Genomic DNA, 19531 nt, shown 5'->3' with positions numbered 1-19531 from the left:
GATACTACTTTGTTCTTTTCTAGGCACTTTTACTCAAATATAAATTGGTTAAAGTAGTATCATAGTTCCTTGTTTCTGCACAGTGGTAGAAGACAACAGACCTTATTAGATTGTCCTTTCCATGTACTGATCAGATATCAGAGGGGTGAGAGAACTTTAAGATTAAAATCATTATATATTGTCAGAATATAGCAAATATGAAAGATATCAGTCTCATAGTGCTTTGGTGAGATTCAGTAAGCAATTTTCAAAGAATATATGAGGTGGAAAAGCATAACAAATTATGCAATCCAGGTGGATTAAAACACCTCTCCCACAGCTACTTATGGTTGCCATTCATTGTAAATGACAACAGAGTCTTCTCTGTTTTAATTTGATTGATGAGTTCTCAGCAAGCTATAAAAAATCCATTTTCATGAGAAATGTCTTCCCACACACAGACCAACAGTGTCAGACACACCTAAAATTGCTCCTGGGTTTCCTTTGGACTCCCTCCACTTTAACTGACTCTGTAGTGGTCAGTTTGGATGTGGAACAGCTGAAAACTGGAAGCAGCTTCTTTCTTTCACAGTGAAGTGCTCCCACAGAGCAGGAAAAATTCTAGTGGTTTTTTGGTTTGTTTTTTTTTTTTTTTTTTTTTTTTGCAACAAAATTTATGACCACTAAGATGGTTTGCATTTTCTGGATTTTGTGTCTCTACATTGTACACCTCCAAGGTTTGGGAAGAACTTAATGGCTGTAACAGCCTCAAGCAGTAAAGATTCTTCTACAAGAGAGGCCAGGGCTGCATTTTGTAGCAATCAACTTATTTACTGGACTAGGCACTTCAAAAGATCCTTGAAAATGAACAAACAAAACTCAATGCCATATATTAAACTTTAAATAAGGAAAATTAATTACAAAATTTCTACAGTTTGAAAACCTCGTAGTTGAATCCTGACAAAGCTGCAGCAAAGCACGTTCATGGACGTGTTATCTTTTATGAAGCCTATTAAATTATCAGTGCTTCTCTGCATGATCTCTTGTATGTCATTGGAGAAAACTTTAGTGTCTTCCAATTGTTCACTCAGATACCCTGCTAATTACTTAGCCATTAAGACAATATATTATCTTCCCCCAGGCTTTACAAAAGTCAAATTTCATACAGTTCCTATAATTAGTAGCTCACAAAGTCACTTCTGTTAGATAACATTAGGGAAAATCAGATGCCTGGCAGTGATTTGGAAGGTAGGGAAAAATACTGTGTGGTAACACAGATAAAAACAAACTTTAGGGTTTTTTGAGTAGTCATCATTAGAAACTTTTTCAGATGACAGCTTTTCATAGTTTAAATTTTAGTTTACATTAAGATATGCACAAAGAACTTGTGAAAATGACAGATGCAAAACTATTTGCTGAGTGAAAAAAATGTTATGAGAAATGCTTCGAAAATACTGATTCATCAACCCATGCAAAACTAAACTTTCTGCACACAAAAACATGTGGAACAAACTTTTAACCGGCAATACATTTACATAGGAAACAATTTTACATGGAAAAGATGGTTATTTTTCCTTCTTCAAATACAAAAATGCAACCCATTTATAACTAAAAGGTTTTGACTTTCTCCTTTGCTCATGAGGCAGTTTGTGCACTAAATAATTTTGTGTTGCTGAAACTGCCACAGGAGAATAAACAATGGAAATACCAAAGAACTGGGCAAAGTCAGAGGAACTTGGTTAACATCAAGTATGTAAGTAAATTTATTGATAATCCCTTTATAGAGCCATATCTGAATCCTTATTGTGACTTTAGGACTCTGAAGTTGAATACATCTAGTGCTTGTGTATGGTTTGATATTTCAGTGATTTAGATGCAGTAATGCAATCTCATAGCAAAACGTGTACAAACGTACAAAATGTCACGAATAAATGAGAAATTACAATGCTTGTACCACTCTTTATGCAATTTTCCTGTTCTGATTGGAATTGATGGAAGATACAGTTGGCTTACAGTGGTTTTATACAGCCTTAACTTCCACAAAGACACATAAAGGCTGAGGGAACAGAGAAATTCTTTTTCTTTTCTTCAGAGGGACATGTATTTCAGTTAAGGCATTTGCTAAATGAGCTTTTGAAAACCTGTGTAGTAGCTCTGGTCTCTGCAAATTTTCTATGAAAAATGGTAAATTTAGCAATTATTTTGGTTAATTGTGCCACTGAAACAGAATAATTGTTACCAGAGTGTAAGCTTAGGTATGCACAGCAGCTGAAGTGCTGTATGTCAGAATTGTGCTGCATATTCATTGATTTGGATAGAGTAACAGTTTCTTTTCTTTCAATGAATTATCCAGAGAGGTGAGTTGTCCCAAAGTTGTGATCATTTGGGGACTTTCATCTTGTCTTATTGTATCTTTTTTATGAAGTGCTGGTTTTTATTTGCAGGTACCCAATAATCCTGATTGTGTGATGCTACCTTTGAATGGGGAGTGGGTTGCCAATAGCTTTGAAAACATCTGTTGAAAAGCTTCTCTGATATCTCCCCCTGCCACAGAATTTGTAGTACATACTTGGCTTAAAACATAAGTGTACTTGAGTTGACTTCCAAAGAAATAAAATTATCTATTTTTTAATCCACTATTTCCCCCCCTACCTTCTCTATGTGTATATATGTGCTTTCTTTGAAGAGACTTACCATGTCAAAAACATAATTGCTTTAAATACAATAGAGAATACCATTTCAGAATAAAACATTTGCTTTCTTAAATTGGAATAGAGTCTTATCCTTGAGTTTTATTTTGTAATAGTGAATGACTTGAAATTTAGACAAAATACTGCCCTTGAAAAAGAATGCTGTTTCTTTTGATCCAAAGTGACATGTCATTTGGGGGACAGAAAGGAAGAAAGATTTCAGAACAGGAAGATGTGAATTTTAGAAGTAATAAGGATTTTAAAGAGCACTCATTTTGCTTTAACTGCAGCTGTAGCCTGGAATTGCCAACTCTTTAGTCACAAACTTCTTTGTATTGCACATTATGTCTGAAAGGTAGTTATTAAGAGCAAGAATTTAATATTCACCAGGGCAGATTTGGGTATGAGAAAACAGGAAGGGAGCAAGAACAAGCCTAACATCATTCCTTTTTTTCTGCTTTACCTCCTCTCTTCCTTTCTTCCATCAAAACTGAAGAGGAATCAGTGCCTACAGCCTGTGTCTGCAGTGCTGCCTCCTTCCATGCACCAAACCTACTGTCTTTCCAATCAGTGGAAAATTACCACTCACTATAATCACAGTTGTATCAGACCAGTAGCCTACTTTCAAGGGGAAAATCCCTGCTGTCCTCACCCCTCTTATCTTTAACACCAGAAATGCTTCCTTTTTTTTTTTCTTTTTTTTTTTTTTAAGTCAGTGACAGCAGGGCAGGATTCCTCCCTAATGTCTATTCAGCAAAGTCAGAACAACACACTGGGAGAACTGCTGAAATTGTTGGGTCAAAATTAAGCTCTTAAAATGACATTTCAAAAATTGGCTCTTGAGTTCTGAGAGGAAATCAAGAGCTATCTTCTTCAGTGTCATCTCACCTCATTCAGCTACGAGTGAAACTGCTTTTATATCAAGAGAGGCCTTTGGAATCGGAAGAAAAACTAATCAGTGTATATGTAATCTATGAGTTAATACTTTTTAACTACTCTATTAATATGAACTGGCACTGCACCCATCAAATGCATATTTTGGAGCACTGATTAAAAACATGTAATTTTAAATTTTTTCTGTGTCTTATTACAAGAGAAGGAAATACTACCTCGTTCCTCTAAGGATGTAAAGAAAATTGCCTTGAATATGTTAAACTGAGAAAAAACCATATGGAAAAAACCATACAGCAATGGTTTCTATTGTACTGCTGGAGGAGTCAGAAGGAATAGGAGTCTGTACAATCTGTACATGTTGGAGTTGTATCGATGGAAGGGAACGGACAGAGTGCTCTAGGATCAATGTGATCAGGCAAATGTCGGATTTATTAGGAGAAAGACAGATTATGTAGTGCTCATGACGCTTAGTTTCTTGTTCACACAACATTGGTTACATAAGGAAAACATACTCTGCTGTCCACTGCTAATTGGACCACAACAGGTGGTCATAGGAGATGAGAAAACTTTATTCACTTGCCAAAACTCTTCCTTGGCATCTGGCATAAATCCACTTTTGTTCTAACCTCAGGTCCTGTAGCCATCTTAGTGGCGCAGTAATTTTTACTATCAGCATTCAGCTATGCCAAGGTGAAACACACAGAAATGCAAGAGAAATTGTTCACACAATTTCTATCTTACAACAGAGTTGCTCTTTCATTTGTTCTGTTCTCACATTGGGAAGCCACAAGGCAGTAACTGCAATACGTGCTGGCAATGTGTGGGTGTGGGAGCTGGCAGGAGAAAGAAAGAAATCTGTTTAAATGTGTGTGATGAAGTCTGAGGATGGTTTAAAAACAATATTTCAGAAGGCACGCCTGGCTGGTTTATGATAAGATTTGCTTGAATGACTCATTTCTGTTTTAAAGGCCAGCAAAGAAGGGACATGAGGTTGTGCTCTCCCTATAGAAGGGTGTCATCCTTGTCCCCTCAAGGTGTTGTGAGGGTAAATATACAAAGTGTCTATTACTTGAATAAGGAAGGCATATAAATAGTTCTGTCAGATAAGAAGTTATCTCACTCTTCCTTGTTACCACATGGAACCTACATAAAACATAGGTAATGCTCTTTTGTTAAGTGATATTAGTGAAGTTGTCTGAGTACAATTTCAAGCAACAATGAGGACTATCTAAATTGTGAAGCAGTCTCTTTTAATGATTCCCCATTATATATATACCAAGAACAGATTTAACTTTTTAAGTCCATACACCAAAATAAAACCCAATGAAGAATTGTATGAACAAAATAAAAACCATGAAGATTTGTATGAACAAAATAACATATATATGGAGATTGGCAAGGAAGGAAGGAGCTTTATAATTGCATGGAGCAGATTTTACTAATGACCAAAACTTGCTTCTATTAATGAAACTTATTTTCTTTGCAGCTTGCAGGCCTGGATTCTATAAAGCTTTTGCTGGAAACGTGAAGTGTTCCAAATGTCCTCCACATAGTTTGACCCATGTAGAAGCAACTTCTGTCTGTCAGTGTGAAAAAGGTTATTTCAGAGCTGAAAAGGACCCACCAACCATGGCATGTACCAGTAAGTCTGATCAGTACCAGTGTCTGCAATTCTCTTCTTCTGTTGCCTCATTTATTTCATTTTTTATTTAAAAAAATGACAACTTTGTACATTTTGTGAAGAATTCCATTCAAGTTAACCAAAAGAGATTTTTTTTTTAATCAAAATTCAAACAACATATTTCTGTTTAGTCTAGAGAACCTTTAAAATAGCCATGTTTCTTAGTTTGACAACTTTTTTACTGGTAATTCTGAGATATAAAACAAGGAGAGTAATTGCTGTCATACGGATAACAATGTGGTGTTTCAAGATAGGTATCTTAAATGCTTGAAAATATACTAGTACAAAAGCTTTCAAAAAACTGGAGTCATGTAAAGAAAAAAACTGCTATGACATGCTCTGCTGTCTCAGATTTAAGTGAAGAGTATAAGAACAATATTGATATTTTATTCAACAAAATTGAGTAAAAATTAAACTTTCTAGAAAAGACAAGAAAATAATTTCTTTTAAAAAGGAAAAAAGATGTATCTAATCAGAAGGTATATAATTAAAACTATTCCATATCACCTTTTTTTAATCTTCTTATGCAACTGTGATAATGAAAATTTTTGATAAAATACATAATTTTGTGGTTCTTGACTAACCTAAAACTGTCATCAAGATAAAACTGCTGCCTACCAATCTATGGACAGAAATCCTGAGAACAGATTTTTATTACTTTGATCAGTGTTCTTATGTCTAGAAACAAAAAACATAAGTTTTCTTTTTACCTAATAAAATATTTCTGATAGATTTCCATTCATGGTTCATTACTCATTCATTTATTGGTTGTTAGCAACTATATCTGTTTAATCTCAAAACTGAGAACAAACAGCAGCATTTAAAAATCTGTGGGTGAAATACTATATTTACACGTAGTAGGCAATTAAAATTGCCTGTTTAGCAAAGGAATTTTAAGACTGCAAAATTCCCTAAGATGCCCAGTTTTCTGTATAGCACTTTGTCAGCTCTTTAGGTGGATTTGATCTCAGTACATTTTGTGCCACGGCTAAGAAAATTCTAAAAAAAAAAATAATATGTTAAATGGATGAAGTATTTCAGCAGAATTTTAAGTACGAAAAGTTTGAGAGATAAACCCACAAAAACAAAGTGATGCTGCAAAAGCCATCAGTGTGGAGCCATAACTTTGCTATGTTTACACTGAGTGAAAAAATAACAGAGCTGACAGAATTGTACTACTCCCTGTGCTCAGGATAGTCTTTCCAAATGACACTGTACTGGGTAACTTGGGAATATACCAGGTAATTTGGATCTGATGTACAAAGTCAGAGGCATTATGCAATCCTGAGGTCCTTACACAGACCAAGACATTGTCCAGCCACTAAATGGGGGGGATGGTCATTAAAATTGCATTTCTCAGATTGAAGGCACTAAGCAGAAAATTGTCTCATCCAACAGTAGGGTTTTTAGAGGGTAAAGGTAAATCCCACTCTCCACCTAAGGGATTTAGGGCTCAGACAGACACCCCAATCACCTTCACAGAACCTGCTCTCAGCTCAGTCTGGAACAAGGAACACAGGCCTAAAATTTTGCATAAAATATGTGAGGGAATAAACAATGTTTTCCAGACTTCCCCCAGGAAAAATGGTGATTACAAATAATCCCACTCAAATCAATGCCTCAAGAACAGGCCATTAAAAACTTACTCACAGAACTAACACATCCCAGACATTCTTGACAGTCTCATGCTTAGAGAGACAGTTTCACTTATCCATTATGCAGATGAAGTTCCGTATTATTTATAAGTCATTGGTTTTTCATCTCTGAAAGACAGTTCTTTGAAAAAATTGCTCATACATAGTATTAAGATTCCATAATTATCTTTCAAAGCACAATTTTAAGCCCTGATACCCACCAGTATTGATAAGGTCGGGAGGAGCACGAGAGCCCTGTGGCATCAGGGAGCAGGTTCTACAACACCCTGGTGCTTTCTCAACAAAAGTTGAGTTCAGAGAGATGTTTTGGCTGGCAACTCTCAGGGAAAACTTGCTGCCAACCCTCTCCAAATATCAGCCAAAGCAGCTGAGAGTGTGGAGGCAGAGAAGAAATGAACCACAGCAGAGGTTGAGCAGTGCCCCATCTCACCTCAGCTTGTGAGACAGAAGAAATAAAGGAGACAGTGAACCACACTCTAATTTCTGCCTTGCTGTTGCTTCAGTGCCACCAGGCATTGTCTCCCACTTGGCCCAGACTCCAAGGTGCCAGTTCTCCACTGACTGTCACAGCAGATGTATTTGTCTTATACCTACAACGATGATTATTTCACTAATTGTCAGTTCAGCAAATGACACTGGCAGACTGTGTTCTTGTCTTCTTGCTCATCATCAGTAATGAAGAGTCTGCAGGCCAAATTATTCCCTAAGTGATAGCTTTAGCCCCACTGCTTTCAAATTATGCTCTCAGTTATTAAAATTATGTTTCTGTCATAAACACAACCTCACTGCTTTTGGTGGATCTGTGCAGATGCGGCTAATCTAAATTTAATAAACAAAGGTACAGGTATGAGTGGAATTTAGAGTGTTCCTTCCAAACTGCCATGCTTCACTGTAATAAAAGGAGTTGAAAAGTTAGAAAAAAAATGAAGATACTTGGCTAAATAGAGAGAAAAGGCTGTGCAATAAGAAAAGGCCCTTTCTACATATCCCCTTTTGGGGCAGATCTGCATTTTTGGTATTCGTTTTCAAATTGGTATCTTCGCATATGAGATGTGGTATAAGAAATAGACATTTTTCTTGGGACTTTCATTTTTAAAATGAGAGTTATTTTTAAATTAAACGCAGAGTGAATAGTGGATTCCACTTGCAAATGTCTTTATATTCAAACATTTTGACTGACTCTATTGATGCCTATTTTATTTGCTTCCCCATTTCCTGCAAAGCAATATGCCTAAGATAGGTAGATACTTTGTTCTCTCTCTCTTTTCGTTCCAGTATAGCGTTGGGCAGTATTCCTTACTCCAGAACGTTTCCTCAGTACTGGGAAACTTGCATATACAGCATTATGGGAAAAACAAACAAACAAACAAAACCCGAAAACAAACCTTGATTTCAGAGACTATGAAGTTAAGAGTTTAGCTTCCAGCATCCACTTTTTACAAGATGAGCTTCAAACCCACTTGGATTAATTCTGTGAAAGTGCAAAGTGTCTGCTTTTCCAAAATTGTACAGTTTCCATTTTCACTTCCCGTGGCTGCATTTTGTGAAAGAAGAGTGTGCACTTTGCAAAAAACAGTAACACAAATCTATTTTCAATAAGAGAAATGAAAATTACATTAGAATATATTGTTAATCCCTTTCTCTGAGGCTCTTTTCATTTGATTGACATTTCTTTATCAATCTCTTGCTGCTACTCTTTCTTCTTATTGTATTTCTTTGCCATATGCAAGTACTCTATCAGTGATCTCTCTGCATACACAGTGAGCAACAAATAGCATCATGTCTAATCCCCTGTCTGATTACTCTGTACATAAAGTCTAACATTTCCCACCATAAAGTAATTGGATGAATTGATCCATCTTTTCAAGGTCAGGCAGGCTTATATTGGTTGTCTGAGTCTGAATGCATCTCTTTTCATGTTACGCTTAAACAACTTGAACCCAACAAACTTGTGCTCTGTTCAATAACCTCTACCACAAACTGTGTCCTCTACTTTTAAGAATCAACACAGTATTTCAGCAGAAAAATCAAGCAACATACTTGAAGTCTTTAACTCTACTACCTCTACTGTTATATATATAGATATTATATATATATATGTTTATATATTTGTTTGCAATCCATCATTATACTCAGTCCTGGAATGTTGGTTTGCAGTCACTGGCTTCCTTTTCCTGCTGGTCTCACGGGAAAAGTATAACTGATTCTGGAAAAGGAAAAATGTAGTTCTACATCAAGTGACACAACTTATTTATGCCACATGTATATATGTATGTCAAAAAGCAATTATGAACTCAAGGGGCACAGCCAGGTGCTGATTCCAAGTATATTCTAAGGCAATGCTTAATTTTTGCTCTTCTACTGTAAATTCGGTTGTCAAATAACACGAATTTCTAAGAGTCTAATAATGGACAGTTTTCACTTAAAATGTAACAGGTTTTTTCTAGACACTCATCACTCATTAGTGTATAAAATAATGCCTTTCCCTCACTAGACTTCTGCAGAGTTGGGTTTGCTCCTCTCTCCTTCCAAAACCAGCAAAATTCACTTTGCCTTCGCAGAGGAAGAGAATAAACTCGGCTCTGTTGCTTTCAGAGCAGGCCTGGTTCTCCCTAAGACATTGATGTCGGTCTCCTCCACAGAGAGTGTAGAAATATTTCTTACATTGTAGTTTGTAAATGAAGCAAAAGACATTGCTCACACTCTGGCTGAGTTCCATCTTAGCAGACGAGCTGCATGGTTTTTTAATGCTCATCCATCTGAACTGCATTTTATTCTTTTGCATAAAATCCAGAGTCGTGAATTCTGCTGTGAGAAAAGGCTCCCTTGTTTTCACCAATATACTTGTTTTCCTTAAAAATCAATATGAGGAAATCCCTGAGTGCTTTGCACACAGATGTCTGCAGAAGGGTTATTGCTGCCAGGTTTTTCCAATATGTCAAATAATCTTTGTATAATTTATAAATGATAACAAAGCAATCAGGCCACATTCATAAAAGCCCAGTGACACATAATTTAGTTGAATCTGAGGATTAGAATGAATTGTCTCTCTTTGTTCCAAGTTCTAAATCTTAGTAAATGATTCACTGCATGTCATTATGGCTTAATATTTGCATGAAATCACAGTTTAACTGGCATAATTTAACAGCAATTAAAAAGCTATTTAATCGTCATGCAAATTGGCATGAGGGGCCTTGAGTAGGAAGTGTGTTTGAGGCTTTTTTTTGCATTTGCAAGCAGACAGTCACATACTTTCAGACACCTCTAACATAATTGATGGTGGTTTTCCTTTTCACTGAAATGTGAATGTACAATAGTATGTACAATAGTATGTGTTTGCTCTTACAATTGAGGATTAAGTCCCAAATCATGACTCTAAAAACTTTCACTCTCTAGTACAAATAAAAATATTTTTTTAAAATGTATTTTATTTACTGTATTGGTCCATCTACAGATGTCCTCTACATATAGTACAACAAAAATCTGATAGGAAATAAAAATTCAAAAAGCCAGACAAAACTTGGCTGTTGCCCAGATTCACATTAACTCCTGTTTTGGTGTACCAAAATTGATGAAATAACGTAAAAACCCCTACTGAGCTGTGATGACCCATTGTCATAATATCTATAGTTATGTAAGATATAAGTAAGTTATGTATCTATAGTATGTAAGATTAAGCTTGTTTTAAAACCTTGACTCCAGTCCTTCAAGCAATTACACACATGCTTAGTTTTAAGTGCTTGAGTATTACCAATTATTTCAAGGGGATTACTGATCCACTCAAAGTTATGCAGATATGTAAACGTGATTAAGGCTCATCCTCCATATTCCTAAAACTCCTCATTGGTTTTAACAGTGGGAATTTGTTAAGACCAGTCATTGTTTAATTCTCACAGCATGGCTTTAGAGGAAACATAATTATTCTGAATAATTAGTCTTCTGAACATAAATAATAAGAACTGAAGCTGAAGTCATCTGTGCTGGTTTTAGCTTGTTCCAATCTCAGGACTCTTTTCTGGAGTAGCCAGAACCATCAGCCTTGCAGTGGTTTTATAGGAGTTTAGTGATTTCTGAGTCTGAGACACTCTAAGCTTGTAGGAGCTTTTGAACCACGGCAGCATTTTCAAGGCTATCTCTTACCTCTGTTTTCCACACCACTGGATAATGAAGTATCAATATAATGAGCCTTTGTTAACAAGTTGCATTTACAAGAGCTTACCTATTAAAGTATTTAAAATGCTTCAGTTTACACTTATCACAAGGTCACAAAGACCAGGAAGGAAAAATAAAGGAGGAGCATTGATATTTTTGTTTTCCTCCCTAAAGCAAAGGTTTGACCATCTTTTAGGCACAAGGTCTTGTCCTCATGCTACAAGTTGTAGAGCTGGAATTTACAAGAGTGTTGATTAATATTTTTGGTTGGTTTGTTTGTTTAGAAAGTTTATTATATTTTAATCCTCTGACTCTCTCATCTGTACTGTGCCACTCCATTTGTTGAGTGAAATACACTCTGTGTAAGAATTAGCTGATGTCATTTGCAAATGTTTCTTGTACTTTTTCAGTCTGCTTAAGAGACCCTGAAGTAATGAAGAGCTTACTCAAAGTTTGACCAGTGTCTCAATCAAAACTTTATGTTTAAGTCCTGTTGGTATAAATGATCAAAAACTGCAAAGCAAGCTGAAACTTTTCAAAGCTCTGATAAACCAAGCAATGCATGTGCCCTCTGATTTTGTTGAGAGCTGGGAATATATGTTTATTCAACTCATTCAGCTCAAAAAACCCAGAGGTCAGCAGTTGAGTTTTCCACAGTCCTTTCACACATATCAAAATCTAGAGTATAAGGCCTTGCATTTTTCCAAATCTGTGGGTTTTTACATAATTTTTATGGGCACATTTTGGGATTCTCTCTCTGTGAAGAAATTCTTCCTGGTGTCCAACCCAAACCTCTCTTGGCACAGCTTGAGGCCGTTTCCTCTCATCCTGTCACTTGTCACCTGGGAGAAGAGGCCAAATCCCACCCAGCTACAACCTCTTTTCAGGGAGTTGTAGAGGGCAATAAGGTCACCCCTGAGCCTCCTTTTCTCCAGGATAAACACCCCCCAGCTCCCTCAGCCTCTCCTCATCAGCCCCGTGCTCCAGACCCTTCCCCAGCTCCACTGCCCTTCTCTGGACACGCTCCAGCACCTCGATGTCTTTCCTGGAGTGAGGGGCCAGAACTGGACACAGCACTTGAGGTGTGACCTCACCAGTGCCAAGTACAGGGGGAACAGGGGGACAATCACTATATGTAAAGCCCCGGGTATTTTTTATGTGATCCCACACAGTAAGTTAGCAAACAGCTTATAACTTGTTGGACATACCTGGACTCTTGTGGAATCCATGGGAAATGGATCACTTGTGGTTCATCTGACAGTACACAGGCAGCTTTACCACCTGCTTGTTAGATGAGAGATTTCCTGTACTCTGCCTGCTGCAACTAGCTTTGTATTTCTCCCCAGTCTTAAAAAATTACTTTTTCTCCTGCTTTTTGGTCACGCTTTTAGACATTTAACTTGCAAGGTTGATGTCTTCACTGTTATACTGGTGCTGACGAGGTACCAGGTGGGAAGGAAAAAAAACTTGTAAACTGTCTCTTGTGCCTGATAGTCTTGGCCTATTGCCACCTAACTCTGTTAATGAACAGCAGCAAAGAAATCCCTGGGGATAAGCAGTGAAGGGTAAAAAAAAAATAATCTGGCAGTGTAATAAAAACAGTTTTACCTCTTGTAGTTATTCCAAAGTGGTTATTTATTTATTATTTAATTTGTCTCTTATAAAACAACAAATATTTTAAGTCTCAGAAAAGCCTACATTACTAGATATAAAATAAGGATATGAATTTTGTGGTTAAAGCTCTAGCCCAGTAAACCACACCATCAAGAGATATTTAGTGCAAATTTGTGTTATCAAGTGTAGTTTTGACATTCCCAATTCATTTTTTCATTGCCTTAAATGATTTCTGAATTAATTCTAATTTACTTAGATTATTCAGCTTTTTGTGATCTTACCCATTTATTATGTCTGCTTAATTTTCAAGGGTTGTATTCAGATAACTCTTATTTTTTACTTTGAATTTGTTATAGAACCATAACTCTTATGTCTTTTATTTGCAAATAATTGCCTTTAAATGATTTTTTTTTGTTGTTTAACTTTTTTCTCCAAAGGGGCCTAACAGGTTTTCCCCTCCTTCTCTGCAGGGCCACCTTCTGCTCCGAGGAATGTGGTTTTTAACATTAACGAAACAGCTCTGATGTTGGAGTGGAGCCCCCCGAGCGATACTGGAGGGAGAAAGGATCTCACTTACAGTGTCATCTGTAAGAAATGTGGGTCGGATGCCAGCCAGTGTGAGATCTGTGGAGGAGGCATCCGCTTCATCCCCAGGCACACGGGGCTCATCAACTCCTCAGTGACGGTGCTCGACTTCGTGTCGCACGTGAACTACACCTTCGAAATCGAAGCCACCAACGGGGTCTCGGAGCTGAGCTTCTCTCCCAAGCAGTTCACAGCCATCACGGTGACCACAGACCAAGATGGTAAGTCCCAGCATGGTCCCAGCATGTCTGTTCCTGTGCCCCTGACACCTACGGAGATGCTTTTGTTTCTTAGAAGTCTGGCTCAGCAAGTTAGGATGTTTTGCAGGTTGCTAAATGTTTTTAAGCGCTTTCTGTGAGGACTTTCAGCCCCTGCTGATGAGGGCATTAAATGCTTTTGGCAGTTGGCCCTTGACCCCATTACACAGGAACCCAAAATCATAGCTTTCTGTTTAAGTACAATCTTTAGCTACCTGAGAGTAACTATATCTATCAGTGGTTCATCAGAACAGGAGTCTGTCTGGTGCTTTTGAGATTTCGGTTTTGCAAGAGTAAAACACCAGAGGTTATCCATTACAATTGCACAACTCAAAGGAAAAGTGGAAGTGAACTCACTACCTTTAGTATCTGTTTCACAGTACTAATACAGCATTTCTCGCTGTAAAGGTATTTCAACATCTGTATGAGCCATTTCCTACTAGATTTTTTTTGATCCTTTAATTTTAAACTTTGCATTATTGTTTTGAGCTTTTTTCCCCCCTATTTCAGTTTGAATTCATGCCCAAGATGAATCTTCACCAGAAACATGGGAAACTAGAAGAGCTCTCTGTTTTTGTTTATTTCTACAGCTTTTTCTTGTTCAATCTTTAGAAGTGCTTACTGTGCCGGGAAACGGCATCACGGCTTACCAACAATGCAAACTATATAGCAGTGTCCTCTTCTGGCTTTTGTCACTGTAGACAAGACAAGAAGGTTATTTCAAAATTATCCCTTGCTGACATTTGTTCCAGAAATGTTTTTCACCTACTGTGCAGTGACATTGCAACTGTAGCTGACGTGTTTAATGTAGAGCAGGAACTGAACTGGCAAAACTACCGCTTTGAGCAAAAAACACGTGATAATATGATTCTATTTAGTAAAAGTGCTAATGTTCAGGAGGATCCTGTTATGTTCCACTTGTAGGAAGGCTCGAGGTTTTTTTCGCTGATCAGCCTAGCAAAAATCTGCTTACCTGTGTATCTGGGAGGAGTAGTTTTGTTGATGAGTAGGTAATGACTTGTTTACCTTTGGGCATACAAAAAATTAACAGCTTGCTGTGATCATGATGATGATGATGACAATGGTGGTAATACGAATAATATTCATGAAAATGGATTAGAAAAGGCACAAAAACTACTCACCATTCAGGTGATGATGATAACAGCAGAGCTAATCATTTACGATGCCTAATGATATATAGGCCTTGCAGTGAGGGTTGCCTTAAGCACTTAAGCTGTGTATCACCTTCATATCCCTTTTCGTTTCTCACTAAGGGAAAAATGGTGTTAGAAAGTAGCCCTAAGTGTACTTACTTTTGGATATTTTGCTAAATGGCATTAAATGCAAGTCACCAAGCATGCGCAGGTGGAGGTCATCAGAGATATGGTTTATTTTTAAGCTGCGTAACAGCTGTGTGAACACAGCTCGTGATGTGCATTTAACTGGTGGCCTTTTAAAAAATAGTATCTTTTGCTGTTGTCTGTCCTGCTTTAAGGATAGAGATTTTCACTGCAGTTTACTCAAAACAGGGAAAATATTCTGATAATTTGTGACACACTGGCAGTAAACTCTGGAGTATAGAGTGCTTGTATTCCCTATAATAATTCTTACATTACTAAAATTGCTATGGAAGGGCTTCAGAGAATTTAAGACCAGATTTTCAGAATTCTTTGTCAGTTTATTTGGATATAAAAAGACAGCATAGCAGGAGTCATCTATAAAATGTAGTTATAAAGATAAAAGCATTTCTGTAGGATTACCGGCTGTTCAGTTGTGTAAAACCATAAGCATGGTAATTATATATTTAGAGGTAAAAGAAAAAAATATAATGTTGGATGAAGTGTGGAAGAAAGTTAATGGAGTTTTTGTTGATGGAAATTAATCAACATTTTTTGTGAGTAACTTTTAGTCATAAATAAGAAGTGGTATGGAGAAAGTTGCAGTATTTCACCTCAGAAATGTAACCTGTAGAATTAGAGCTTCAGAACATTGCAGGGATTTTTCTTATAAACTCACTGTTACAATCTTCCCTTATAATCTTAATTATACTGAAATGGACAGTACTTATTGCACACTGCTGCAGGTTTGTGCATACATTCATAGAAAGCAAAGATCCAGGATTAAACATATCACATGACAAGAAATGAAAAATGTATAAATTTGTACAAGGACTGGATCACTAGAATTGGTTTAAAACAATTTGTTTTACTTTTGATGTGTTTAATATCTAGATCTATAATTAATCATACCTACACAACATATTTATCCCATGTTCAACTACCTTTTTATATGTAATCTTTTCATACCTACACTTTTAATGTTTTTGGTATATGCTTTGCATGAAGTGCTAAACCTCCTTATAAATATATAGATTGTTTTCTTCCACTGTCATATCTTTATTAAGAATATAGAACCATATCTGCAGCTGTTGTAAATCCAGACCATTCTGTTAGCTGCAGTAATTTACAGTGGCTGAAGACCTAACATTTTATTTTCTTTGAACATATTGGATTTACTTCCCTCTAGTGGCCTTTTCTTTTTGATGGTTTATGTGAAATTAGCAGATTCTTCTTTAAACATGCAAAACTATTAGCTTGTTCTTCAGGGGAGTTTCTCTCTTATTGGAGAACAATATTGCTGTTAGCACTTAGCTGAATAAATAACAGTGAAGAGTACTGTGGACATCCATAGAAAGTGAGGAATTGTGTCCTGTCACATAAGTGAATGGAGTAGTCTGAGAGCATCAAAGAGGGAGAATATATGCTGACAGGAGAAGTGAACTAATTCAAAAGTGATTAAAGCTCATCTTTATGCACAGAGTTCTACCACAACTGATATTAAAATCTTAACTGCCTCTTCATGCAACCACAAGTATCAACAAAATTAAGTACACTGCTCAGCTTTAACAGTGACAAGAAGCAGACTAAAGGAAAGTAACACTTAAAAAAGGCTGTGCAAACTGCACTCAAACCTCTCTGCAATTAGGTGAATAAAGCATTACCAGACCTGATCAAATACTGAAAACATTACATTAATGCAAGTAAGTCAGGTAAAATGAACTTGGCAATACTCATGACCTTTTTCCTTGATTTTATACAAGTACTCCCAAATTGGATACCCGCGGTTTTGGGTTTTTCCCCTTGGCTTCATAAGGAAACAGAATTTCTGTGGTCACATTATCTGTCAGGCACTGTGAACCCAGAAGCCAACATGGGTTTGATAACAGTGAAAAAGAGTCAACAGAATTGTGAAAACTGATCACTTGGAGTCACCAAGGTGTTGGTTGGGTCTGCAAGTTGAAAAGCAATGTGAAGCTTCCTTTCTGGACTAGAGACCCCAGCTAACTGACCACTTGGCCTGTCTGCTGACTAGTCAGTAAAGAAAGAATATATTTAAACCTGTGCAATCACAGCATGTGTTGTGTCCTGTCCAGCAAGCGTGGCAAACAAGGATGGTGTAGGGGGGTGTGTTAGGGAGTGTAGATATTGCAGATGGGGAGATGAGGAAAGTGTGGCTTTTTTTCAAAATGATTTGAGATACCAAAATAATCCCTACTTTAAACGCAGATAAATGGACAGATAAGTATACAACGAGATCCTGCTCAGAAAAGCACTTAAGCAAAGTTCCCGTTCAAGGAGGAACATTAGCACATATTAAGCGCTTTCCTAAATCACTGCTAAAGTAGTTTGTAAACAACTGAAAGATAAAACATATTTTCACAAAAAGCCTCGTCAAAAAAATGTTTCACATACTATTTTTCAGAGAAGTGCCTGGATGCCTTTTCTTTATGGGAGAAAGTTTTATGCAGCAGTAAATATGCTGAGTACAAAGTAATTGTACTCAATCGACTTTAAATCATTGTGTGAAGAAGCAGAGAATTACATGCTGAATTGTAATTTATGTTTCTCTTATGACTAATGGAAGGAAGAGACACCTCACTATATAGCTTTCTGAGCATGCCACAGAGTCTGCATTGCCTAAGGAAAATTCAGAGGTACTTGAGTTTTTTCATACATAATTAAAGTAGTAAATAATGAATAATTAAGCAAAACAGAACTTAAAAAGTAGTTCCTATTTCCAAATAACAGTCCATATTCACATTTACTCAGCGTGCACTCACATGTTCTATTCCTTGAGAACAGAGAGGAAAAGAGTACGCTATAGAAATAGTCCTTCTGCCTTTGCATCCTGGAAAGCTCTTCTCCTTTATCAGTTTGTGGGTGACTCTGGTCTCTGTGACACCAAAGACCTGCTACCAGTCAACAGAATCTGAGGCACAAGAGATCACAATCTGTGGGCACACACCCTGTGACTGTATTAAACCTCTGGCTCACTGTTCTGTGTCTGTCTAGTGTTGGCAGCTGAGATTTTCAGGTAGACTCTGAAACTGCAATTCTGTCAGGATTCCTTTGTCTAATATATCTTATTTTACATGAGCCATTGGCAGATACATCCAAGGTGATGTTTCCTAATCCAATGGTAAAATCTTACCAGTGTTTGAAAGGGATTACTTTTCATCTAATTCCTTTTCCCAAATAAGTTATTCCTGGTGCAGGTGGCTCCTCAGACATATTTGTAGTCCAGTGCAGATGGTCTCTAGAAAGAGCAACCATTTGTCACTCTTTTAGAGCTGTGGGAACAGAGGAATTCATGGCCGGGTTTCAATGTCTCTTCCAGGAATAAACGTGACCATATCACCACAAATTAATGGCATATAGCATTATAATCACAATGCAGATGGGGGAAGTGGTTAAGAGGTTCATCTGACTGTCATTCTGAGCTTGGTAGCACCAGCAGGACAGTTTATCAGGATTAATCCTTCTGACTGATGACAGAATAGTTTCAGGATCCTCATTGGGGTGACAGGGGAATTGCCTGTTTACTCATCCTAAGTTGCTTCCCATAGCAGCATCTCACTTTCACCCTAAACAAAAGTCAGCTTTCCTTATTTTACCCCTGAGACTCAAATCTCTACAGATGTGATTGTCCTCTGTAACTTTAAAGTCGAGAAGTCTTCTCTTTTCATAATGACATGATGAAGCCCTTTGAACCATCTTTTAAATTGTTTATGTTAATGGCTTATAAATCCAAGGGAACAGCTATTTCTAATCACTGATTATTGGAATAGCAAATTGCATAAAAGCCTGTTATGAAACAGTCACAAAACAACCTCCATCAAACATTGCTGGAGCTCAAGCCACATGAAAGAAAGAACGTGAAATTATCATTGATGACAATAAATAAGAAATTTATGGCATTTGTTCACTTCACAACTACAGCTGAACTGAAGTTCTACCAGACACTCTACTGTTATCAGCACTGCTGCTTCTATTTGTGTGAAAAATTTGAAGAGAAATATCAATCTGTTGCTAACTGGCTAAGGACAGTTTGTAAATGTCTATAATGAATGTGATGTGAAGACAGGAAAGAGGGATTACTATTTTTAAAAAAAGTTTGAGATGTGCACTCTCTATTTTAAGTCACTTCTGAACAATACATTTAAACAATACATTTTAAAAGGGAATTCAGCATTATGCAGTTATCCACAGATTTTTCATCTGCTGGTCTCCTCTGCACAGTTACACAACTTTTTACGGATGTTTCTTTATAATACACCTGATTACTATGCAGTAATAATAGGGGAGAAATTACTTTTAACTCAATTTTTAGTTATATCCTGAAGATTTTTTTTTAATGCTTGTAAATTTTTTTAACAAATATGTTCTTTTTTTCTGCTGGAAAATATTGATGGTCAACCATTTCTTTAATGCAGCAAAAGTCAACCTCATTCCATTTACTTTCATCTCTCATAGACACAGTATTAGACATAAGCGAGTCAGATATGTAAGAAAAGTTTCTCTGAGTTACATAATATGAGTAGGAGAAAATTAAATTCTAAGAAGAGGTTAATGAATACTGTATTTTCCCCACAATTTACTTACCAATGTGGTCTTTCAGTTTTTGTAATATTTTCTTTCCTTGCAGAACACACTATTGATTATAGCCATTGGCAGTTTGTCTGTG

The 19531-nt window shown here is 36.8% G+C and overlaps 1 protein-coding gene across 7 annotated transcripts in view; it reads left to right on the top strand.

Moving 5' to 3' along the window:
* Positions 1–19531, top strand: part of EPHA6 (EPH receptor A6) — a 455633-nt gene that overhangs the window by 221663 nt on the left and 214439 nt on the right. For 6 of the 7 annotated variants that reach the window (XR_004355102.1, XM_032678076.1, XM_032678079.1 and 3 more), the window contains exons 4-5: positions 5050–5205; positions 13136–13471. Coding sequence is in view for 6 of the 7 variants with exons in the window: in XM_032678076.1 (XP_032533967.1) it covers positions 5050–5205; positions 13136–13471 (492 nt within the window). In the remaining variant the exon portion in view is untranslated. Of the gene's footprint in view, positions 1–5049; positions 5206–13135; positions 13472–19531 lie in introns of those variants that run through there. The other variant, XM_032678077.1, reaches the window with a different exon arrangement.

This window comes from Chiroxiphia lanceolata, chromosome 2 (genome assembly GCF_009829145.1).
Source record: "Chiroxiphia lanceolata isolate bChiLan1 chromosome 2, bChiLan1.pri, whole genome shotgun sequence".
Classification (NCBI taxonomy): Eukaryota; Metazoa; Chordata; class Aves; order Passeriformes; family Pipridae; genus Chiroxiphia; species Chiroxiphia lanceolata.
This window is presented reverse-complemented; position numbering and strand designations above follow the sequence as displayed.